Genomic DNA, 26,942 nt, shown 5'->3' with positions numbered 1-26,942 from the left:
ATGCGTCAGGATCTCCAGAAGCTAAGAGACCGGGTTCGTGATACCGAAACTCGGATCTCGCAAATAGAGGATGATTCTGCTCCTGTGGCGCGGCAAATCGGGGCCTTGGAAAGGGCTGCAGAAGCATGGGCGCAAAGATCGGATGATCTTGAGAATAGGATGCGCAGGAATAATGTTCGTATCCTGGGCCTGCCAGAGCGTGCTGAAGGCAGAGATCCAGGGACATTTATGGAGCAATGGCTCAAAGATACGCTGCCTGATGCTACACTGTCTGCGGCCTATGCGGTTGAACGAGCACATCGCGTTCCCGCCAGACCACCACCGCCAGGGGCCATGCCTAGGCCTATGTTGGTTTGCTTACTCAGCAGCAAAGATAGAGACGCCATTTTGAGAGCTGCGCGCCAAAAAGGCCAGATCACACACAACGCCGCTACGGTCACGATTTTTCCAGATTTCTCTGCAGCACTCCAGAAAGCTCGAGCTACATTTGTCGGCATTAAACGACGGTTGAGAGATCTTCAGATTCAATACTCCATGGTCTTCCCAGCACGGCTCAGAGTTGTACATCATGATAAATCTATCTTTTTCAATACTCCGGGAGAGGCTGACGAATGGCTGAACAGCCGAAATAACCTAGGCCCCAGACCATGATTGTGGTTTTACTATCCGACACCTAGAATCGTGGACACGGAGACTCTGGGACTTTTGTGGAGCTGAGGACTGCTCCGGGAACTTTTATTATCCTCTTCTCTTGACGTTGATCCAGGTTGCTGCGTTGTGGTATAATATATGCATATCTGATACGTTTTCATTGAATGTATGCTCTCTCTAACCACTGTATTTTACTTTTGCTTATATTGTTGATATTGGATTGGGATTGTCCATGAATGGGTTGCTAGACCGATCTGAGGCGACTAGATACTCCATATTATTGCGGGTTCTAATGTGACGGGTTGTATGCCTGTCTTATGTGGGTTGGAGACGCTGGAGGAGGGAAGTTGGAGTAATAGTCTGTGTGGAGTTTCCAGTCTCACACAGGCTACCCCCGTGATTCAGAAGGGATATATTCCCCTAGTTCGAAAGATTTTCTTGATAGGGCGACTGAGTTCACCCTCCTACTATTGTTGTTTTGTTAAATCTTCTACTTTTGTATTTTAAGGATCGTTCATTTAGCGGTGCATGATGTTTCTAAGTGTTATGTCTTGGAATGTGCGGGGACTGGGAGAGCCACGTAAACGCAATCAAATCTTCTCACAGATCAGGGCAAGAGGCCCGCAAATAATATGTTTGCAAGAAACGCACTTAATGTCAGACACTATTAAATTTATGAGGAAGCCATGGATACAATGGTCAGCTCACTCCACGCACTCCTCATATTCCAGGGGGGTCTCCTTGTTAATTCACAAGTCCCTAAGGTGGGAGCCAGGAGTTATGCAAAAAGACCCAGATGGGAGATATATTTTTGTACATGCCTGGATAGAGAGTCATCCTTTTGTCATACTGGGTATTTATATTCCCCCGACACAATCCCTAGCGGTACTATATGAGGCAGCCAAATTTGCATCAGAGTATCCCCAAGCTACGGTCCTCTGCATGGGAGACTATAATACTGTAGCAAATCCTACATTGGACAGATTTCGTCCGGATGTGGGGACAGATCCCCCCGGTATAGCTAGACCCCCTTCTTTATTGCTATTTCTGGAAGAGGTGGGATGGCATGATCTATGGAGGTATATGTGGCCGGATGTTCTAGAATATACTTGTTATACCCCGGGGAGAAATGCATTGTCCCGGATTGACTACATTTGCGGTAATGTACGAGCATGTTCGATGCTCTCATCTGTAGAACATTTACCCCGGGTGTTTTCTGACCACTCCCCTATGATGGTTAAATTGGTCACGTCCCAGAGAAGGAGCCATATCTGTAGGAAAATACATCCATTTTGGTTAACTCAATTTACCCAGCAGGATCGCATTCCCGATCAAATTCATATTTACACACAGGGCAACGGAAATGGTACAAATCACTCAGCTTACTGGGATGCATTAAAAGCCTATTTGAGGGGCTGTCTCCAGTCCTCCATTTCTTATATTAAAAAGGAATCGGTTAAAAGGGAACAGGAACTAGCTAACTTCTGCAAGGTACTAGAGGCCACTTATGTCTCGGACCCATCGGAGAACAATAGGGTCAGCTGGTTAAAAGCGGGAAGACAATATTTGCTGTATTTGACGGAAAAAAGCAAGCGTAAAATGTTCTTTGCAAACCAGAAGTATTTTGAACAGGGAAACCAATCCAGCAGCCTGTTAGCACACCTCATCCATCAGAATACTTCCTCCCCAGCTATCTTGAAAATTAGAAGCCCTAATGGGGTTATTCTCACTGCTACGTCAGATATACTTTCTGCATTTTCTGATTTTTACAAAGACTTATATGTCTCTAGAACTACGGAAACGGCAGAAGAGTTGCAGGTATATTGTGAATCTGTCCCCTGCCCCTCTATAACTAATGAACAGAGTCTCCTACTTGATAGTATGATCACGATAGAAGAGCTGAATGAGGCAGTGACTGATATGTCTAAGGGGAAAGCCTCGGGACCGGATGGAATACCTTTAGAAGTTTATTTGAAATACCAAGAGCAGTTACTCCCAGAACTCCTTCAGACCTACCATAAATCCTTGTTAGCGGGGTCCCTGCCCGACTCCTTCTATGAAGCCACAGTAGTGGTGATACTTAAACCAGATAAAGATCCCTTGGACTGTTCTTCCTATCGGCCTATAGCATTACTTAACGTAGATTATAAAATTTTAACTAAGGTATTGGCAAATAGACTTAATGGTATTATGCCCTCTATTATCCATCCTGATCAGGCCGGGTTTATACAGGGGAGAAGTACGTCGGACAACCTACGCAGAGTCCAAATTGTTTCTCAGATTGCATCGCGGCAGGGTGCGGACTGGGCCTTGGCATCTTTGGATGCAGCAAAGGCCTTTGACTCTATTGAATGGCCATATCTACTTCAAGTTCTGCGGAGGTTTGGATTTGGCCCTGTGTTCTGTCATTGGGTCTCCTTATTGTATCTTCATCCCAGAGCAGCGGTGTTCTTAAACGGACAGCTCTCCCCATACTTTGATTTGGCTCGTGGTACCAGACAGGGGTGTCCGCTTTCACCTTTATTATTTGCAATCGCTGTAGAACCCTTAGCTATTCGACTTAGATCGGATGTGGTTTACCGGGGTATACCCCTAGACTCTGCGGAACACCGAGTGGCATTATATGCTGACGACCTGTTGCTATTTATGTCATCTCCTGATGAGTCCCTAGATGAAGCAATGACCATAATTGATAGGTTTGGAGATTTTTCTGGACTGTCCATTAACTGGGGCAAGTCGTGTCTGATGTACTTTTCCCCGCGCAGAAATGGTATGGTGGGATCATTGGTAGGGGGTTTGAGGGTGGTTCCTAGTTTTAAGTATTTGGGAATTCAAATCACGAGATTGGATGCTGACATGATACAGGCAAATGTTGCTCCCCTAATACCGATGTTTCGAGACAAATTTAAGATTTGGTCAGGATTACCTCTTTCCGTAGCAGGACGTATCAATCTTATCAAAATGGTGGTTCAGCCTAAATGTCTTTATATTCTGCAACACATATTTGTATATATCCCAAGGGCATTTTTCCAAGAAATAGACTCGCAACTAATTAAATTCATATGGGGATCTTCTAGATCTAAGCTACAGCTAGCAAAATTGCAACGACCCAGAGATCTAGGGGGAATGGCCCTCTCTGATTTATATTTATACTACCTGGCGGGTCAGCTCAAGTATATGGCTGCCTGGGTGTCACCTGAAGTACCGGAAGGATTGGAACTATGTCTGGCAAAATACTTAGATATTCCTAAACTCTGGCCTGTATTAGAACCCTCACTTCCCCTTAGTAGGAAATCTTTACCGATACATAGGGTGGCTCGTAATGTCTGGTCGGCGGCACTTAAGATCTCAGGAGAAGACCAAATAATAGCGGAAACACCCCTATGGCAGAATGAGGCACTAGATCAGTTACTCTCCTCACAGGATGATACATTTTGGTCGACACTAGGGGTAAATACGGTGGGAGATCTATTTGTGAATAATGTGATGCTGTCCTTTACTCAAGTTGAGGAAACCTATCAAGCTCCGAGAAGAGCTTTCTATAAGTATTTACAATTGCGCCATTCACTACTGACCCAGTATAGGGGAAGAGAAACACCTATTTCCACCTATCCCTTGATTGGGGTTATTAGATCACAGGGACCTGGAGGATTAATCTCATCTATCTATTCTCACCTTATACATGCGAAGGCAAATAAAGCGGATCTCCCAGCAATGGGCAGGTGGCAGACCTTGATCCCATCCCTAGATGAGGATTCTAGATTGGATCTACTAGAGTCACATAGATTCGTCTCTCCTGCTATTAACAACAAGCTTATACAGCTCTACATCATACACCAGAGCTATCTTACCCCGGTCAGTCTTTTTAAAATGGGTAGACGGCCTAACCCCAGTTGTCATAGGTGTCCTTATGAACCTGCGGATTTTCATCACATGATATGGGAATGTCCTCTGCTTCAGGTTTTCTGGACTGAAGTTACTGACCTGTTATCCCGGGTATTGGAAGTTCCAGTTAGACTGGAACCAGGAGTTTGTCTATTTGGATTGGTGGAGGATGGGATGTATGATCATACAACACGTACGTGCCTTCGAGAGACGTTATTTATAGCTAGGAAGGCTATTGCTATTAGGTGGATGAATCCTCGTACTCCCACTAAATCTATGTGGATAGAAATGATTAATTCCATGATACCTTATGAACGAATTGTGTATGTTAATAGAAGATGTCCGGATAAATTTCATAGGGTGTGGGATCAGTGGTGTAATTCTGAACTCACATCCTACTCCAACAATGCTTTATCTAGGGCTCTTGAAGCAGCCCCCACTTAATGTGTGTTGTAAAGGGAAGGGAGGAGGTTGCCTCTCCTATCTGTTTGGGTAATGTATAAGCTTTAAGATGAGATGCGATATTATAGGTACCCTAGATCGCTTAGATGGAATCGAGATTTGTGGGATCTCTGTCTTCTGCATATGGTGATATATTATTGCTTCTAAAATATGGAGCACCATGCACTATGAACGATTGTGAAAAGGTTTTTTGTATACTATGTTTTAGTTTATTACCTGTTTAAATTTGAAAGAGATTGTAATGCCATGCATTGCTGATATGATATTGTAACACGCACTTTTGTATTTAATGTAGGGCATGTCCGCTGTGCGGGGGCCCAGAAATGTCTTGTATCATGGTGTTTATGTATCTCCTTCAATAAAACGAGTTTAAAAAAAAAATATTGTTCCAGGGATTGGTTGGTCCTTTCCGTTTGGCCATTAGTTTCGGGATGGAAGGCGGAGGAGAAGGACAGATCAATCTCCAACTTTTTACAAAAAGCTCTCCAAAATAAGGAAACAAATTGTACCCCTCTGTCAGAAACGATATTGACTGGGGCCCCATGGAGACGCAGGATGTGTTTCACAAACAAAGAAGCTAACGTCTTGGCGTTAGGTAGCTTCTTAAGGGGCACAAAGTGGCACATCTTGCTGAAGCGGTCGACTACCACCCACACCATCGACTTGCCCTGAGATGGAGGCAAATCGGTGATAAAATCCATGGAGATATGGGTCCAAGGTCTCTGGGGAATGGGCAAGGAACGTAGTAGGCCCGCAGGTCGGGACCTAGGGGTTTTGGACCTAGCGCAAACCTCACAAGCGGCGACGTAAGCCCTAACATCTTTAGGCAACCCAGGCCACCAATAGTTTCTGGTAATGAGGTGTTTGGTGCCCAAGATGCCAGGATGACCAGATAGAGCGGAGTCATGGTTTTCCCTGAGTACCCTCAGCCGGTATTGCAGGGGAACAAACAGTTTGTCCCCAGGGACGTTGCCGGGAGCTGCACCCTGATCAGCCGCGATATCAGAAGCTAAATCAGTATCCGTGGCAGAGACGATTATACCAGGGGGTAAAATACAAGCGGGATCCTTCTCGGAAGGAGGATTGGCCATGAAACTACGTGACAGAGCGTCAGCCTTAATATTCTTGGACCCAGCCCTATAGGTAACCAAGAAATTAAATCTGGTAAAGAATAGTGCCCACCGAGCTTGTCTAGGATTAAGCCTCCGGGCCGATTCTAGGAAAACCAGATTCTTGTGATCCGTAAGGACCGTTACCTGGTGTCTGGCCCCCTCCAGGAAGTGCCGCCACTCCTCAAAAGCCCATTTAATGGCTAGAAGTTCGCGGTTACCAATATCATAGTTACTCTCCGTGGGCGAAAACTTCCTAGAGAAGTAAGCACAGGGGCGGAGATGGGTGAGGGAGCTGGTACCCTGGGACAAGACGGCCCCCACTCCCACCTCGGAAGCGTCAACCTCCACAATAAATGGCTCCTCTTGGTTGGGCTGAATCAGCACGGGGGCCGAGATAAAGCACTTCTTGAGAGTCTCAAAGGCCTGGACGGCCTCAGGGGGCCAATGGAGGACATCGGCACCCTTGCGGGTAAGGTCCGTAAGAGGCTTAGCGACGACCGAGAAGTTGGCAATAAATCTCCTGTAATAGTTGGCGAACCCTAAAAAACACTGTAACGCCTTAAGGGAGGCAGGTTGGACCCATTCCGCCACAGCTTGAACCTTGGCAGGGTCCATGCGGAATTCATGAGGAGTGAGGATTTGCCCTAAAAATGGTATCTCCTGTACCCCAAAGACACATTTTTCAGTCTTAGCAAACAGATTATTCTCCCGAAGGACCTGGAGCACCTTCCTGACATGCTCCACGTGGGAGGACCAGTCCTTGGAAAACACCAGTATGTCATCAAGGTACACAACAAGAAAATTACCCAGGTACTCTCTCAGGATTTCATTAATAAAATTCTGGAAGACAGCAGGGGCATTACACAACCCAAAGGGCATGACCAGGTATTCGAAATGACCCTCGGGTGTGTTGAACGCAGTTTTCCACTCATCCCCCTCTTTGATGCGGATAAGGTTATATGCCCCCCGTAGATCGAACTTAGAAAACCATTGGGCTCCCTGAACCTGATTAAAAAGATCCGGAATCAAAGGAAGTGGGTACTGGTTCCTTACGGTGACCTTATTCAGGTTACGATAATCAATGCACGGCCTAAGACCACCATCCTTCTTCCCCACGAAGAAGAAGCCAGCACCTACAGGAGAAGTCGAGGGGCGAATGAAACCCTTGGCCAGGCATTCTTGGATATACACCCTCATCGCTTCACGTTCAGGACATGAAAGATTAAATATCCTACCCTTAGGAAGCTTGGCACCAGGCACCAAATCGATAGCGCAATCGTAATCTCTATGGGGGGGCAACACCTCGGAGGCCTCCTTAGAAAACACATCGGCGAAGTCCTGAACAAACTCAGGAAGCGTGTTTACCTCCTCCCGGGGAGAAATAGAGTTAACAGAAAGACATGACATAAGACATTCATTACCCCATTTGGTGAGATCCCCAGTATTCCAATCAAACGTGGGATTATGCAACTGCAACCAGGGAAGACCTAATACCAGATCAGACGATAATCCCTGCATCACCAGTACAGAGCACTGCTCCAAATGCATGGAGCCAACCAGGAGTTCAAAAACAGGAGTATGCTGAGTAAAATAACCATTAGCAAGGGGGGTTGAGTCGATTCCTACTACAGGGATGGGATAAGGTAAATCAATACAAGGCATCTTTAGAGACATAGCAAAATCCACAGACATGATATTAGCAGATGAGCCAGAATCCACGAAAGCACTGCCCGTGGCAGACCGGCCAGCAAACGAGACCTGAAAGGGAAGCAAAATTTTATTGCGTTTCACATTAACGGGAAATACCTGTGCGCCCAAGTGACCTCCCCGATGATCACTTAGGCGCGGAAGTTTTCCGGCTTCTTATTCTTGCGCCTGGGACAGGTGTTCAGTAGATGCTTGTCGTCCCCACAGTAGAAGCAGAGACCATTCATTCTGCGAAACTCTCTACGTTGTCGAGGGGACATGGAGGCCCCGAGTTGCATAGGTACCTCCGAGTCCTCCGTGGAGGGGCGAGGAGACGGGACCTCGGGGGGAATCGCAGAAAAGTCAGAGGGGAGCACACTGAAGCGTTCTAGCTGACGTTCCCTGAGACGTCGGTCAAGTCGTACTGCTAGGGCCATAACCTGGTCAAGGGAGTCAGGCGAGGGGTAGCTAACCAGCAGATCCTTCAGGGCGTCAGATAATCCTAACCTAAACTGGCACCTTAGGGCCGGATCGTTCCACTGAGAAGCTACGCACCACTTCCTAAAATCAGAACAGTATTCCTCAACCGGTCTCCTACCCTGACGTAAGGTCACCAGCTGACTCTCGGCTAAAGCAGTCCTGTCAGTCTCGTCGTAAATGAGTCCGAGGGCAGAGAAAAAACGATCAACAGAGGAAAGTTCAGGGGCGTCAGGAGCCAAGGAGAAGGCCCACTCTTGGGGCCCTTCCTGGAGTCGGGATATGATGATACCCACCCGCTGGTTCTCGGAACCTGAGGAGTGGGGCTTTAGGCGGAAATACAGTCTGCAACTCTCCAGGAAGGAGAGAAACGTCTTACGGTCCCCTGAAAACCGGTCAGGTAACTTGAGGTCGGGTTCTAGAGGTGAGGTGAGGGGTACTACTAAAGCAGCGTCACCCTGATTGACCCTTTGGGCCAGGGCCTGGACCTGTAGGGAGAGGCCCTGCATCTGCTGGGTCAGGGTCTCAAGGGGGTCCATGATAGCGTCAGCGTAGGAGAAATGGTAGACTAGGTAAGGGCTTGTAATTATGTAATGGCAAGAAGGAGGTGAAGGGAAAGTGAGCCCTAATCTACCCACCGCCCTGTCCCTGCCTACTTGCAACGACCCGCCCTAGGCGACGAGGTACAACTGGGCGGCGGTCCCTACGCTGGCTAAGTGCACAGGAAGACAAACAGGGAACACGCAAGGGAAGGGGCAGTAGCCACGGAACGCCACGAGGAAACGGGGCGGCGAACGAACAGTCAGGACCAGGACGAAGTGAGTACACCCGAGCAGGCACGGAGACAGAAGCAAGCCAGGGCAAGCAAGCAGGTCAAGCAGAACTGCAGCAAGGCAGAAGCACGGCAGAAGCAGGCTGGAGCAAGCTGCAGTGGGGCCAGGAATCCAAAAGAATTACAAGCACTGAGGGAGAGCACAGGGCAGGTAATAAAGGGCAGGGGGCGGAGCTAACTCCGAGAGACCAGGCCGCGATAGGCTCTCCCACTCCTGAGCCTGCCACCCTGGTTGGTGGGAGATGGTGTCAGTCGAGCAGGTCTGGCCTCAGGTGTGGATTGATTAATCCCAGGAGTATAGCTAGATGAAGTACCTGGCAGATCCCTAACAGCAGTATTATAGTAGTTATATTCTTGTATATAGGAGCAGTATTATAGTAGTTATATTCTTGTAAATAGGGAGCAGTATTATAGTAGTTATATTCTTGTATATAGGGGGCAGTATTATAGTGGTTATATTCTTGTATATAGGTGCAGTATTATAGTAGATATATTCTTGTAAATAGGGAGCAGTATTATAGTAGTTATATTCTTGTATATAGGGAGCAGTATTATAGTAGTTATATTCTTTTTAAATAGGGAGCAGTATTATAGTAGTTATATTCTTGTATATAGGGGGCAGTATTATAGTGGTTATATTCTTGTATATAGGTGCAGTATTATAGTAGATATATTCTTGTATATAGAGGCAGTATTATAGTAGTTATATTCTTGTATATAGGGGGTATTATTATAGTAGTTATATTTTTGTATGTAGGGGCAGTATTATAGTAGTGATATTCTTGTATATAGGAGACAGTATTATAGTAATTATATTCTTGTATATAGGGAGCAGTATTATAGTAGTTATATTCTTGTATATAGAGAGCAGTATTATAGTAGTTATATTCTTGTATATAGGAGCAGTATTATAGTAGTTATATACTTGTATATAGGAGCAGTATTATAGTAGTTATATTCTTGTATATAGGGGCAGTATTATAGTAGTTATAGCCTTGTATATAGAGGGCAGTATTATAGTAGTTATATTCTTGTATATAGGAGCAGTATTATAATAGTTATATTTTTATACATAGGGGGCAGTATTATAGTAGTTATATTCTTGTATATAGGGGCAGTATTATAGTAGTTATATTCTTGTATATAAGGGCAGTATTATAGTAGTTATATTCTTGTATATAGGGGCAGTATTATAGTAGTTATATTCTTGTATATAGGGGCAGTATTATAGTAGTTATATTCTTGTATATAGGGGCAGTATTATAGTAGTTATATTCTTGTATATAAGGGGCAGTATTATAAGTTATATTCTTGTACATAGGGGGCAGTATTATAGTAGTTATATTCTTGTATATAGGGGGCAGTATTATAAAAGTTATATTCTAGTATATAGGGGCAGTATTATAATAGTTATATTCTTGTACATAGGGGGCAGTATTATAGTAGTTATATTCTTGCATTTAGGGGCAGTATTATAGTAGTTATATTCTTGTATATAGGGGCAGTATTATAGTAGTTATATTCTTGTATATAGGGGCAGCATTATAGTAGTTATATTCTTGTATATAGGGGGCAGTATTATAGTAGTTATATTCTTGTATATAGGGGCAGTATTATAGTAGTTATATTCTTGTATATAGGGGCAGTATTATAGTAGTTATATTCTTGTATATAAGGGGCAGTATTATAAGTTATATTCTTGTACATAGGGGGCAGTATTATAGTAGTTATATTCTTGTATATAGGGGGCAGTATTATAAAAGTTATATTCTAGTATATAGGGGCAGTATTATAATAGTTATATTCTTGTACATAGGGGGCAGTATTATAGTAGTTATATTCTTGCATTTAGGGGCAGTATTATAGTAATTATATTCTTGTATAAAGGGGCTGTATAATAGTATATTCTTGTATATAGGGGGCAGTATTATAGTAGTTATATTCTTGTATATAGGAGCAGTATTATAGTAATTATATTCTTGTGTATAGGGGGCAGTATTATAGTAGTTATATTCTTGTATATAGGGGCAATAATATAGTAGTTATATTCTTGTATATAGGAGACAGTATTATAGTAGTTATATTTTTGTATATAAGGAGCAGTATTATAATAGTTATATTCTTGTACATAGGGGGCAGTATTATAGTAGTTATATTCTTGTATATAGGAGCAGTATTATAGTAGTTATATTCTTTTATATAGGCAGCAGTATTATAGTAGTTATATTCTTGTATATAGGAGCAGTATTATAGTAGTTATATTCTTGTACATAGGGGGCAGTATTATAGTAGTTATATTCTCGTATATAGGGGCAGTATTATAGTAGTTATATTCTTGTATATAGGGGTCAGTATTATAGTAGTTATATTCTTGTATATAGGGGCTGTATAATAGTAGATATATTCTTGTATATAGGGGGGCAGCATTATAGTAGTTATATTCTTGTATATAGGAGCAGTATTATAATAGTTATATTCTTGTATATAGGGGGCAGTATTATACTAGTTATATTCTTGTGTATAGGGGGCAGTATTATAGTAGTTATATTCTTGTATATAGGGGCAGTATTATAGTAGTTATATTCTTGTATATAGGGAGCAGTATTATAGTAGTTATATTCTTGTATATATGGGGCAGTATTATAGTAGTTATATTCTTGTATATAGGGGGTAGTATTATAGTAGTTATATTTTTGTATGTAGGGGCAGTATTATAGTAGTGATATTCTTGTATATAGGAGACAGTATTATAGTAGTTATATTCTTGTATATAGGGGCTGTATAATAGTAGATATATTCTTGTATATAGGAGCAGTATTATAATAGTTATATTCTTGTATATAGGGGGCAGTATTATACTAGTTATATTCTTGTGTATAGGGGGCAGTATTATAGTAGTTATATTCTTGTATATAGGGGCAGTATTATAGTAGTTATATTCTTGTATATAGGGAGCAGTATTATAGTAGTTATATTCTTGTATATATGGGGCAGTATTATAGTAGTTATATTCTTGTATATAGGGGGTAGTATTATAGTAGTTATATTTTTGTATGTAGGGGCAGTATTATAGTAGTGATATTCTTGTATATAGGGGGTGTATAATAGTAGATATATTCTTGTATATAGGGGGGCAGCATTATAGTAGTTATATTCTTGTATATAGGAGCAGTATTATAATAGTTATATTCTTGTATATAGGGGGCAGTATTATACTAGTTATATTCTTGTGTATAGGGGGCAGTATTATAGTAGTTATATTCTTGTATATAGGGGCAGTATTATAGTAGTTATATTCTTATATATAGGAGCAGTATTATAGTAGTTATATTCTTGTATATAGGAGCAGTATTATAGTAATATTCTTGTATATAGGGGCAGTATTATAGTAATATTCTTGTATATAGGAGCAGTATTATAGTAATATTCTTGTATATAGGGGCAGTATTATAGTAATATTCTTGTATAAAGGGGCAGTATTATAGTAATATTCTTGTATATAGGGGCAGTATTATAGTAATAGTCTTGTATATAGGAGCAGTATTATAGTAATATTCTTGTATATAGGGGCAGTATTATAGTAATATTCTTGTATATAGGGGCAGTATTATAGTAGTTATATTCTTGTATATAGGAGGCAGTATTATAGTAATATTCTTGTATATAGGGGCAGTATTATAGTAATATTCTTGTATATAGGAGCAGTATTATAGTAATATTCTTGTATATAGTGGCAGTATTATAGTAATATTCTTGTATATAGGGGCAGTATTATAGTAATATTCTTGTATATAGGAGCAGTATTATAGTAGTTATATTCTTGTATATAGGGGCAGTATTATAGTAATATTCTTGTATATAGGAGCAGTATTATAGTAATATTCTTGTATATAGGGGCAGTATTATAGTAATATTCTTTTATAACTGATATTAGAATATAGTAATATTCTTTTATAGTTATATTCTTGTAAATAGGGAGCAGTATTATAGTAGTTATATTCTTGTATATAGGGGGCAGTATTATAGTGGTTATATTCTTGTATATAGGGGGCAGTATTATAGTAGATATATTCTTGTATATAGAGGCAGTATTATAGTAGTTATATTCTTGTATATAGGGGCAGTATTATAGTAGTTATATTCTTGTATATAGGGGGCAGTATTATAGTAGTTATATTCTTGTATATAGGGGCAGTATTATAGTAGTTATATTCTTGTATATATGGGGCAGTATTATAGTAGTTATATTCTTGTATATAGGGGGTAGTATTATAGTAGTTATATTTTTGTATGTAGGGGCAGTATTATAGTAGTGATATTCTTGTACATAGGGGGCAGTATTATAGTAGTTATATTCTTGTATATAGGGAGCAATATTATAGTAGTTATATTCTTGTATATATGGGGCAGTATTATAGTAGTTATATTCTTGTATATAGGGGGTAGTATTATAGTAGTTATATTTTTGTATGTAGGGGCAGTATTATAGTAGTGATATTCTTGTATATAGGAGACAGTATTATAGTAATTATATTCTTGTATATAGGGAGCAGTATTATAGTAGTTATATTCTTGTATATAGGAGCAGTATTATAGTAGTTATATACTTGTATATAGGAGCAGTATTATAGTAGTTATATTCTTGTATATAGGGGCAGTATTATAGTAGTTATAGCCTTGTATATAGAGGGCAGTATTATAGTAGTTATATTCTTGTATATAGGGGGCAGTATTATAGTAGTTATATTCTTGTATATAGGGGGCAGTATTATAGTAGTTATATTCTTGTATATAGGGAGCAGTATTATAGTAGTTATATTCTTGTATATAGGGGGCAGTATTATAGTAGTTATATTCTTGTATATAGGGGGCAGTATTATAGTAGTTATATTCTTGTATATAGAGGCAGTATTATAGTAGTTATATTCTTGTATATAGGGGGCAGTATTATAGTAGTTATATTCTTGTATATAGGGAGCAGTATTATAGTAGTTATATTCTTGTACATAGGGGGCAGTATTATACTAGTTATATTCTCGTATATAGGGGCAGTATTATAGTAGTTATATTCTTGTAAATAGGGGTCAGTATTATAGTAGTTATATTCTTGTATATAGGGGGGCAGTATTATAGTAGTTATATTCTTGTATATAGGGGCAGTATTATAGTAGTTATATTCTTGTATATAGGAGCAGTATTATAGTCGTTATATTCTTGTACATAGGGGGCAGTATTCTAGTAGTTATATTCTTGTATATAGGGGGGCAGTATTCTAGTAGTTATATTCTTGTATATAGGAGCAGTATTATAGTAGTTATATTCTTGTATATAGGGGAAAAAAAGAGTAAGTTATCACCTGTGTTGTAGAACATGGTGGAGATGAAAGTGCAGTTCTTGAAGAAAGTGTTACTGGATGTGATATCTTCAAAGTAACAGTCTTTGAATAAGGAATCTTCAAATATAACAGACTTCAGCTTGAGGCCGATGAATCTTTTTAAGACAAGAGGAAGAGGTGTCGTTATTTAAGGTCTCAGTTTACACTGTAAGTGCCACATGAAGAGGTTGAAGAAAATCAGAAGAGGAACACACCAGTTCCGACCTTAGATGGTTCTACCAAGAATCACAAGACGATACGGTAAAGACGATCCCGACGGACAAACCTCCGATGCCTGCTCCTTTAACATTAATCCTAAAAGAGTCAATGCTTATAATTGGGGGCACCGGAAATTGATTCTTAAAGAATATGTCCCCTTCCCCGTTGGGTTGTTCTCTTCTGTCTGCCAACAGTTCTATTCAACCATTTCTGGGGATAGTGGGTGACATCTAATATGGCCACTCCAACCGGTGTCCCCAAATATTCCCTAAAATAAAATTATTTAAAGGGGTTTTCCCACCATTAACATTGATGGTATATCGGATTAGTTATGTCATCAATATCTGGGTGTTCAACCACTAGTGCCCCCACTGTTTATCTAAGAGGTCATATCTCCAAGTAGTGATATAGTCAACATGTTGATTATTAAAGTGTTACTCCGTCCATTCAGCATTATACTAGGTCGGCTTACTAAGGGGTAACTATCCCAATTTAGTAGTATAATCATTCATTCATCATTGATTTATTATGTATGCCTAGGAACTATGTGAGGGAGGCAGCCAATTCTTACCACAAACCATTGACTACTTTAGACCACATCCTTCTGAGATGTCACCAGGTCACTAGTAGATAGACTACATTACGTCTACCGCCATTCTGTGTAATATATTGGTGCCCACTAGTCCATAGTAATAAGGGTGTTGTATCCTCTTACTTGTCGTTTTGGTATTCGCTGTTTTTGTGGACTTGGTTTTCGAGAGTGAAGTTAAAGTTGAAGCTGATCACCCTCTCGTTGGAGAAATATTTTGTCCGTGAAGCATACTCTATGTTCTGAAGATGCTTGATCATGTCCGGGAACCAAACCGTCAGTCCATAGTAGCTGAGAAAAGAATATAGAGAAGTGTTACAGAAAAAGTTTCCTTTGGCATCTATATATATATAGAAAACCCTAAATGATCTTATTGAGTAATCTACTGCCATATTGTAGGTCCTCTCTCCGGAGCGGGAGGAATAACAAGAGACTTCTTGGTGATGAGAACCCCACAGTACCTCCGGACTCCCTAATGAATATTTTTTCTCAACCTCTGCTCATATGCTGATTAGATAATACGGATGTAATTGAGGGGTTTCCTGCTCTGGTGGATCGGAATGGTTGACTTGTAATACTACTTTTCTCCTGCTGTGGCCGCTGCAGGGGAAATTTCTGTCTGGCCAGTGCTTCCCCTTTAAGTATACCAGAACTCCTTATTCTTGTAGTGACAGGTGTTGTCACCCACCAGTCAGTGGGAATCCTGGTGGCACATATATACAAGTACTAGAGATCGAAAAGAGTATTTGAGGTGCGGTATGGAAAACAGTAATTGAAAGGAGATATTTTTTTCTCAATGTTAGGAAGTTTATTTTAAAATACTTAGGACGAGTAGCCATCTGTCTATACTCCAAATATCTTTTCAATCGAAAAGTAGAAGCACAAATTGTTAGAATTTTACATAAAGACATAGGACTAAATATTTTGTGAGAACCAGGGGCAATGTTTCTAGGGTGAATTTATTCTAGGGTTGGATTATTCCAGGGATTAATTATTCTTGGGTGGAGTTATTCTAGGATTGAGTTATTCTAGGGTGGGGTTATTCCAGGGTGGAGTTATTCTAGGGTGGAGTTATTCTAGGATAAAGTTATTCTAGGGTGGAGTTATTCTAGGATTGAGTTATTTTAGGGTGGGGTTATTCCAGGGTGGAGTTATTCTAGGATGAATTTATTCTAGAGTGGGATTATTCCAGGGAGGAGTTATTCCTGAGTGGAATTATTCTAGGATTGAGGTATTCTAGGATGGAGTTTTTCTAGGGTGGATAATGTTCCAGGGTGGAGTTATTATAGGGTGGAGTTATTCTAGGATAAAGTTATTCTAGGGTGGGATTATTCCAGGGTGGAGTTATTCTAGGGTGGAGTTATTCTAGGATAAAGTTATTCTAGGGTGGGATTATTCCAGGGTGGAGTTATTCTAGGGCGGAGTTATTCTAGGATTGAGGTATTCTAGGATTGAGTTATTCTAGGGTGGGATTATTCTAGGGTGGGGTTATTCTAGGGTGGGGTTATTCCAGGGTGGGGTTATTCCAGGGTGGGGTTATTCCAGGGTGGGATTATTCCAGGGAGGAGTTATTCCTGGGTGGAATTATTCTAGGATTGAGGTATTCTAGGATTGGGTTATTCTTGGGTGGGATTGTTCCAGGGCGTCGTTGTTCCAGGGTGGAGTTATTCTAGTATGGATTTATTCTAGGGTGGGGTTGTTATAGGGTGGAGTTATTCCAGGGCAGAGTTATTCTAGGGTGGGGTTATTCCAAAATGGAGTTATTCTAGGGAGCAGTTATTCCAGGGTGGAGTTATTCTAGGATGGATTTATTCTAAGGTCGTATTATTCCAGGGAGGAGTTATTCCTGGGTGGCTTTATTCTAGGATTTAGTTATTCTAGGGTGGGGTTCTTCCAGGGTGGAGTTATTCCAGGCTGGAGTTATTCTAGGATGGATTTATTCTAGGGTGGCATTATTCCAGGGAGTAGTTATTCCTGAGTGGAGTTATTCCAGGATTAAGGTATTCTAGGATGGAGTCATTCTAGGGTGGGATTGTTCTAGGGTGGGGTTATTCCAGGGTGGAGTTATTCTTGGGTGGAGTTATACTAGGGTGGGGTTATTCCTGGGTGGAGCTATTCCAGGGCAGAGTTATTCTAGGGTGGAGTTATACTAGAGTGGGGTTATTCCTGGGTGGAGTTATTCCAAGGCGGATTTATTCTAGGGTGGAGTTTTGTGGAATTTTTGGGGTTTTTTTTATTGGGCGATTCAAGTATGGATGTAATTGGTGATCAAAAGAAGACATGAGACACAAAATGAGTACAGATAAGGAATTATCCTGATACTGAATTATACTAATGTGTCTAGCGGAGTATTACGCCTCCATGTGTGATACTTGTACATTATCATAAACTAGCTATTAATATCATTTTCTTATGATTCTGATGACATCATCTGTCTACTTTCCACATACACAAGAGGTAACGAGGCGTAACATGAGCAGCAAAGTTTAGTAACATCAGTCTGTATTATACAGATATTATAACAGATGATGTAGGCTCCAGGCAGCAGAGGCTACGCTTAGTCTATGCGCTAGCGTTGCCGATTTAGCGGCCCTTTAAGTCACCTTAAGTCTCCCTTCTATACTGCAAATAAATATCATGTAATATAATTATGGCAGTCCCTGAAGTCCCGCTGATATCCATAAACTGCTTACTTTCCGCTTCATTGTTATGTTTTGTCCATCCAAATATCGTCTTGTAGAAGCAGAAACGGCACAAGACATAATTCTCTATTCTCTCCCCTAAAGCTTTCGATCTTGTTATCTCATCCAGTGTCGAACCGCAGGCCTATAACTTCATTAGTAAGTCATTTCTGCCTCTTTTAATGTGCAGCCGAGGAATGGCAAGCGGTAACTGGGAATATGGCGTTTTAATTACCTCCGTGACAGCTTGAATTAACAGTTATTTAGTTGGAATCAATTTCGAAGCTTCAGTCCTGAAAATGCCGATGTAAACCGGGAGTGAACATTACCCTCCATGTAGAAGATAGTAATGGCCTCCATGCCAGGTAATCGGTTAGATAAATATTTTTACGCGTTTCGAGGCCTTTTTCCCAAACCAAACCGTGAACAGAAAAACCCATGCGTTTTTATATACGATACTTGAACAGAGACCAACTGATAGGGCGAGTAAAAAGAATGCAGCCAAGAGATACCATTATTATTATTCTCCATAAATTTGTGGTCATGAAATTCACATAATAACATATTAGGGAGCTAGTCTTGATTTAAAAGATCCTGCCGTTTTGTGTATGCAGCCCTGTGCTGACCTATGTGTCTACACGGTTACAGACTACAAATAAATCCTGTGTGTAGTCTGATCCTGCAGTCATGTGTTACTCTATCTATCTGCCCCCTCTCCTAGAAAGAAGTAACATATGACAGACTGCACACTGGATTTGTTGGCATTCCGTATCCATGGAGACGCATTGGTCTGCATAGGAGCTGTATACATAAAACGGTAGAAGTTTTGTTTTTTTTTACAAACTAAATGCATTCCAGCAAAAAAAAAAAAATGGTTGCAAATGTGTACATATGGGCTTTTTGCACGTTTTTGAATATGGGATTATTTGGCACATTTTACGTGCCAAAGAATTGACCAGACGCTTATTTTTATCCGCAACGTATTTTTTTTAAAACGCTTGCATAAAAAAAAGCGCGTTGTATGTACTAACGGCTTGCTTTCCCATTGATGTAAATGGGAAGCTTAATCAAGTGTATTTTGACACGTCTTTCAAGGGGCTTTTTACACGTTTTTTTGATGCGTAAGTATTACTCCCATTGACTATGGGAACATTTGGCGTGCTTTACGTGCCAAAGAATTGACCAGACGCTTCTTTTTTTTGGCAACGCGTTTTTAAAAAAATGCTCGCTTAAAATATTGTGTTGTATGAACTAATGGCGCTCTTTCCCATTGATGTAAATGGAAAGCTTAATCAAGCATTTGACGTGGTTTTTCAGCAAGAAAAATGTGCCAAAAACAGCGTCAAATACACGCCGTGTGAACCTGTCAACTGAAAAGTCATTCACCACAGGGTCTTCCCTCTTGACTTTCATCATTCTTAACCTTTAGGTGTGTCCTGGAGCTCTGCCAGCTGCCATTGCAAAATCACTCCCAAAATGGGAGCTGGACATTGCTTGACAATTTGTAGACAGCTCTTCCTGGCTTGTAGCTAAAATTAGGGAGGGGGGTGAGTCGCCCTCCCACATTTACAGCAGCTGTAAGTCAGGCTGCTTTGCCTGATTCACCTTGCTGTAATTCTGGGAAGTGCTCCCTCTGGTGGATAACATAGGAAAACATATCAAATTATTATTTCATTTTTAATACTTCCCACTTTATGGAAGAAAAAAAACATATAGCAAAAAAACGTAAAAAAAAGAATAAAAAAAAGTAACTTACTGATTTATTTTTTTTAAATTCGCAATACATTTCCTTTAAGTTATAGCCCACCACAGCCGCATTGTGTAGCACCCATGCGCCAGTGCTAGGCCTACTATGGGTTGTACCAAGATGCAATGTTATTATGTGACCACATAGCATCCCGGCATGCTGTGCTTTCTGCTAATAAACCTGTTCTGCTTCTCCATTTTTTAGTATTTCGCCTTTCATATTTATATTATTGTATGATATTACTTACTATGAACTTCTAATAAGAGCATTGGGGAAAGAAATCTATACAGAGATAAGGGGCTCACATACTTTTTTTTGCACCGGGTCCGCCATTAACTATATGTGCCCCTGTCTTACAGACCCCACCTGTGAAGAATCGACTGGTGACCATAGGGAGTCTAGAGGTTGTGGTGGCACCCAGCCCCTTAGGGGCCCAACATTAGTTCTATAAACACCATGTGACATATAGGGGGCCTTTCAGCGGCTCCCACCCTGCCAACTTGGCACTGCGCGCCTTAAACCCTGTAAATCCGGGTGGTCGACTGATGTGGTATTTCCACCCCTATCTCAGGAACAGCAGGCCCTCTTTTCGACTACCGGAGGGGCAACGAGTCTCTATCTGGTAACCAGTAAACCATCCAACAATTTCACCTTTTTATCCCATCTTGTGAGGCCCCGAAACGCGTGACTACATCCATATACTTGTGTGTCTCGGAAGCTACCTGAGACCTCCCAACACATGGCGCCCGGGAAAAACAGTGCCCAGAGCCGATAATACCCAATACCCGTAGAGGTTGCCTTGAAATTAAAGATTTTTTTTCCCAGAAGAAGTCATCACCCGCCGTTCACACAAAAACACATATAACTACATGAACATTTAGGTAGGGAGATTTCAGATCTTGAGACTGATGTGAGTAATGACAATCTCTGTTCAACGCTGTGGAATATGTTTGCGCTATATAAACAGCAGAAAAAAAAAAAATATATATATATACACAGTATATTCTAGGTTCCAATTTTGCCAAAAATGGGGGCACATATAAAAACTGATGCAAGAAAACAAGGCATTCCTATCAGCTTCTGCCATTTTTTTATGTTCCTCTAACTTGTGGTTGCAAAATGCTATATAAATGCTATACCATAATCCATGGCGTAGCTATAGGGGTCACATCAAAAACTACACGGGCCCCTGTTACGATAGTTACAGTATATTTAGCCACCTCACTCCGGAGTCATTCGGGCGCATCTCTGAGTCCTGACGCCTTTCAGTGTCACAATGTTATGTGCGCCGCCGCCGCGCACATCCTGATGCTAAATGAAGTGAGAACCCGCAATGCGGCCGGAGATAAAGAGGACCCGATTCTGAAGCGAGGCGGGTAAGTATACGAATGTTGTCTGTTGGGCCCTGAATCTAATCCTATCATGTGTGATACTGTGTGCTGCGCCCTGTATCTAATCCCATTATGTGTTATTCTGTCTGCTGGGCCCTGTATCTAAGCTTATCATGTGTGATACTGTCTGCTGCGCCCTGTATCTAATCCTATTTTGTGTTATACTGTCTGCTGGGCCGTGTATCTAATCCCATCACGTGTGATACTGTCTGCTGGGCCGTGTATCTAATCCCATCATGTGTGATACTGTCTGCTGAGCCACTGTATTAATTTTATCCAGTGGCAGAGCCACGATTGAGGTCATAGTCTTATAGATATTCCGTCTCCGATGTATATATATATACCTTGTATATAAAATAACAAATTTTGGGGGGTAAAAAATGTCTTGGGGATTGTGCCCCTGATGCCTTAAGACCTTAGCAACGACCCTGGCTGCTGGTGCCGCGTTGATGGGTCACTTAGGAGACCCAGCGATGCTACTGAAAGCTGCGGGCGGTCGGCCATTAAGAGAAGTTTGGGGTGGGGTCCCAAGAAGGACTTTTACATTAGGGCTCATGAGCCTTAAGCTACGTCCCTGACCCATAATGATCCCTATATAAAAATATATTGTCAAGATGAATGCCACCTTCATTGAAAAGGGTCGAGCGGTATTATTTGTCAGCATGGCGGTGATAATTACAAGAAATACAAAGCTGGCAGCGGAGGGAGGCAGCTCAGTACCGTAGTTGGTTGTGACAAGCGCCGTCAGATCTACTTAACAATAAAATGTGAATTGGCTCAGACTGAAGAGTGAAGGCACCTCCCAGCCCTAACAGGATATTGGCAGACTCCATCTCGAGTCTCGTCCGAAGAGGAGGAAGCCAGACGGTCCTGCAGCGGTTGCCATGACAATAGTAATTTCACGGAGCGGCTTTGAATTTGATGTAGCACGGCGGCCGTGTGTGAAACTAAGTACTGTTATTAGTAAATCTAAGCCGCTTTCTGTAAAATCAACAGTAACAAAAAAAAATCCTAAATCCAAAAAGATTTCCCCTCCCGCAGCGCAATCTATAATAATATACTTTACATGGCAAACCAACCTAAAAGACATCGTGAACCAAACCGCCATCATCATGAGGGTGATGCGTCTGTATTCTGGGGCAAAGCACTGCTGGAAATTAGTCCAAACCTGCAGGCAGGAAAAAGTCACAACTGTTATAAAATTCTCCCAAAAAAGAAATAAGCTGTAAAAATGCGAAATTGTAAAAAATATATAAATGTAAAAAAAATAAGTAAATAAATAAATAAATGTAAAAAAAAATATATATATATATATATATATATATAATTTATATACATGAATATAATTTCAATTATTTTTATTATTAATTTATATATTTGTGTATATTTTTACAATTCAGTTTTTTCATAATAATAAAAATGTATATAAAAAAACAACAACAGATATTAATATTTAGCGATTTGTGTACATGGAGCATGTATGCACTGTGCACTATATTATTTTTGCAGTGTGTGGTGGTGGCCAGGTATGGCGCTGTTATATGTGCACCGTCCTGTATGACGCTGTATGGCCGAGCTCCCCAACCTTTTGCCATTTGTGAGCCATATGTAAGTCAAAAGGTAGGAAATCGGAGGCATACGGAGGTACAGTAGGGGACCCACGCACTTCTATGGAAGCCCTATCACCGCTATAGATCTATAATATAGCTGTGTGCATGAGGCCGAAGGATATGTCCACAATGATGTCAATGTGGATGATGAGCATATTGAGTCAGCCCAGGCCATCTTGACCCCCTATTGTGGCCTTGTACAAAAAATTTCCTACCTGCTGAGACAAATTAAGAATACGAATCATCCAGCGTCGGTACCATGTCCCTGTATCGGATTGGATCTCAATCAGCTCATCCTCTTGTTTAATGGTCTTTATCTGAGTGACCTGTAATGAGGGAACCGGGCAGCCAGTAAATAAAGGGTTACAAAGATTGAATGCAGCTGAACAAACAACACAGATGTTTAAGGTCTGTTACACGGGCCAATGATCAGGCAAACGATCGCTCATATGAAGGCTCATTCCTGATCATTTCTCTGTGTAAACAGAGCAACGATCAGCCGATGATCGGCTGATCGGCTGATTTATGCGGCCAATAAAATGGTCGCTAGTCGGCAGCACATCTCCCTGTATAAACAGGGAAATGTGCTGCCGACATGATGGAAATGTATTTGGACGAGCGATCGTAGTAACGATCGCTCGTCACCATACGTAATCGATCATTGCTTCTTGTGGGAGGATCAAATGAGCACCGATCAAGGAGCTGCCTCGTTGATCGGCGCTCGTTGATCAGCTCATATTAAAGTCCAAAGAAATACGTTTTTGGACTCTGCTCACTTATCTGACAGAAGGGATTCATATTTTCTATAATCCTTTTGTAATCTTTCGCTTTGCTCTAAAGATCAGGAGCAACGTTACGTCTCCACCTTGTCTCCGGGAAGGTTTTATTAGTTGCCAGAACGGTAATTATATTTAATCATTGATCTAGCAGGTGATGTAAGAGTTTGCCAAGCATGAGTACTCACTCGTCTGTAACATGATAGGAGGGCTTCACTGATGAGAGCTAATAAGCCAGGAACAATTGCTGAGTAATTGGATGTATGGGTATCTGTGATATAAACCCGAAGTTCTTCATATAAGGGGCCACATATTTCGGATATATCAAAAGCAGAAAGGGACAGATGGATTTTGGTCAAAAGAGGAGATGGGCCATCTAAAAGAGGGACACTAAGGAGAAGAGGGGCGCCATCCAGGAGGTGAGTTGAGGTGAGGACACCTCCGGTGGCACTCCTTGGCAGATATACAGTTCTTCACTGCACTTTCCATTTGCCTATTTCAAGCAGCAGACAAGATCATCTGCGGATCCTCTTGGGAGGTAGAGGATCCTCCAACATCACTGCCTTAGGACTCATTCACACTTGTATATTTTAGTAAGTATTTTGCATTAGTATTTGTACGCTAAACCAGGAGTGGAACATAAACATCGAAAAAGTGTAATAGAAAGATTGGTATCTCGACCATGTTCTGGACCCACTCCTGGATTTGGCGTACAAATACTGATGCAAAATACTGACCAAAGTAGGCAAGTGTGAATTAGGCCTAAGGCCTCATTTACACGAACGTATTATACGCGCGTGCGACGTGCGTGCTTTGCACGCATGTCGTACGCACCTATATTAGTCAATGGGGCAGTTTAGACGATGCGTGAATTGCGCTCAGCGCGTGTGCGCAGAAAAAAACTCACGACATGTTCTATAATCGTGCGTTTTTCGCGCACTCACGCACCCATTGAAGTCAATGGGTGCGTGAAAACCACGCATGCCGCACGGAAGCACTTCCGTGCGAACTGCGTGATTCGCGCAAGAGCTGTCAAACTCCTGAATGTAAACAGAAAAGCACCACGTGCTTTTCTGTTTACAAACATCCAAACGGAGTGTCAAATTCGAGATGAGCGCACCGAACTTCACCGGGTTCGGCCAAACTCGTTTTGACCGAAACCGGTAAAAAATGTTCGGGTACGCGACGTCAGGAGACAGTCACTGTCCACGGTGCTGAAAGCGTTAAACTGGTTCAGCACCATGGACAGTGACTTCCGCTCCGAAAATCCATGAACCTGTAAAAAAAAAAAGACGTTCTGACTTACCGATAACTCCGGTCCGACCTCCCGGGATGACAGTTCAGTCAAAGTGACAGCTGCAGCCAATCACAGGCCAAGCACAGGCTGCAGCCAATCACAGGCTGCAGCGGTCTCATGGACTGCGGCGTCATCCTGGGAGGTGGGGCCGGATGACAAGAGAGGGACGCGTCACCAAGGCAACGGCCGGGAGCCCGGACTGGGGGAAGCAGGAAGTTCTTGGTAAGTATGAAAGTCTTTTTTTATTCACAGGTTGGTGTATATTGTGATCGGCATTCACTGTCGAGGGTGCTGAAAGAGTTACTGCCGATCAGTTAGCTCTTTCAGCACCTTGGACAGTGACGGGCGTCGACTAGCCTCATCTCTATGATGGCGGCTGCGCGAAAATCACGCAGCCGCGCATCATACACGGATGACACACGGAGCTGCCAAGTGCCTTTTGCGCGCGCAAAACGCAGCGTTTTTTGCGCGCGCAAAACGCACACGCTCGTGTAAATGAGGCCTAAATCACGGCGAAAATCACGCAGCCGCGCATCATACACGGATGACACACGGAGCTGCCAAGTGCCTTTTGCGCGCGCAAAACGCAGCGTTTTTTGCGCGCGCAAAACGCACACGCTCGTGTAAATGAGGCCTAAATCACGGCGAAAATCACGCAGCCGCGCATCAGACACGCATGACACACGCAGCTGTCAAATGGTTTTTGCGCTCGCAAAACGCTGCGTTGTTTGCGCGCGCAAAAACGCAACGTTCGTGTGAATCTGGCCTATAGAACATGTCGTGAGTTTTACGCAACGCACTCACGCTGCGCAAAATTCACGCATCGTCTAAACAGCCCCATAGACTATTATAGGTGCGTACGACACGCGTGAAAAGCACGCGCGTCGCACGCGCGTATAATACGCTCGTGTAAATGAGGCCTAAGGGTATGTTCACACGGCCTATTTACGGACGTAAATCGGGCGTTTTTGCCCCGAAATACGCCCGAAAATAGCGCCTCAATAGCGCTGACAAACATCTGCCCATTGAAAGCAATGGGCAGACGTTTGTCTGTTCACACGAGGCGTATATTTACGCGCCGCTGTCAAAAGACGGCGCGTAAATAGACGCCCGCGTCAAAGAAGTGACCTGTCACTTCTTTGGCCGTAATTGGAGCCGCTATTCATTGACTCCAATGAATAGCAGCGCTAATTACGGCCGTAATTGACGCGGCGTTCAAGCGCCTGCACATGCCGGTACGGCTGAAATTACGGGGATGTTTTCAGGCTGAAACATCCCCGTAATTTCAGCCGTTACGGACCCCCGCCGTGTGAATATACCCTAAGGGTGACTTAGCAGAGTGCTGAATAAAATAGCTACTTACAGAGAAGACCCTTTCTGGATGGCCCTTGGCCCGCATGTTGGTGTCATGGACCTGCTTTAGAACCATCCAAGCTTCATCGTGTTTTCCATTCTGGAAAAGATTTCAGAAATAGAATCGGATTATTAAATTAACGGGCTGTGGGTAATAACATATGCAGAATAATGTGACGTGAGAGGCCGGTGTGAAATTCTTGGATGTATGTGTGATAATAAACAATAATATAGAGAGAGAAGAAATCTGGCTACATATGTCTGACTTATATTTATGAAATGAGTCATTATGAGGAGATATTGCTGCCCGTTAATGATCCCACCATACTGGTCATCGACCATAAGGCCCTGTTCACACTGAGTTTATTGCAGACAGAAAAATCTGCCTCAAAATTCTGTCTGGAATGAGCCATTGAGCGCCGCGGGTCAAAAAGACGCAGCGAAAAACGCTTTCTCTGCCTCTCGTTGATGTCAATGGGAGGTCAGAGACGGAAAAGCCCGAAGAAAGGGCCATGTCGCTTCTTTCTTCCGCAAGCGTTTTTTTCCGCTCCTGGGAAAAAAAATGCCTCTGCATGAAATCAATGAGAGGCGATTTCGGCAGTTTTTTGTTGTGGTTTCTGACATGGTTTCTGCGGCAAAAACAGGGCGTTAATCTGCTGATTGTACACAGGCAGTTGTTAGGGCATACCTGACAGGAAATATGGTTAGGTTAGACAGCCCTGGGGTCCTTCAATGGACCCTGGGCTGTCTGCCCATATATGGTATGTTCCTTGATAACATCACAGGGATTCCCTGTGATG

The 26,942-nt window shown here is 42.0% G+C and overlaps 1 protein-coding gene across 1 annotated transcript in view; it reads right to left on the bottom strand.

Annotated features, from left to right (window-relative positions):
* Window positions 1-26,942, bottom strand: part of SV2A (synaptic vesicle glycoprotein 2A) — a 117,135-nt gene that overhangs the window by 17,675 nt on the left and 72,518 nt on the right. Inside the window, exons 6-10 of the mRNA XM_075844342.1 lie at window positions 26,153-26,242; window positions 22,932-23,042; window positions 22,186-22,274; window positions 15,414-15,578; window positions 14,462-14,595 (exon numbers count right to left, since the gene is read on the bottom strand). Of these exons, the coding sequence (XP_075700457.1) occupies window positions 14,462-14,595; window positions 15,414-15,578; window positions 22,186-22,274; window positions 22,932-23,042; window positions 26,153-26,242 (589 nt within the window). The remainder of the gene's footprint in view (window positions 1-14,461; window positions 14,596-15,413; window positions 15,579-22,185; window positions 22,275-22,931; window positions 23,043-26,152; window positions 26,243-26,942) is intronic.

This window comes from Rhinoderma darwinii, chromosome 12 (assembly GCF_050947455.1).
Source record: "Rhinoderma darwinii isolate aRhiDar2 chromosome 12, aRhiDar2.hap1, whole genome shotgun sequence".
Classification (NCBI taxonomy): domain Eukaryota; kingdom Metazoa; phylum Chordata; class Amphibia; order Anura; family Rhinodermatidae; genus Rhinoderma; species Rhinoderma darwinii.
This window is presented reverse-complemented; position numbering and strand designations above follow the sequence as displayed.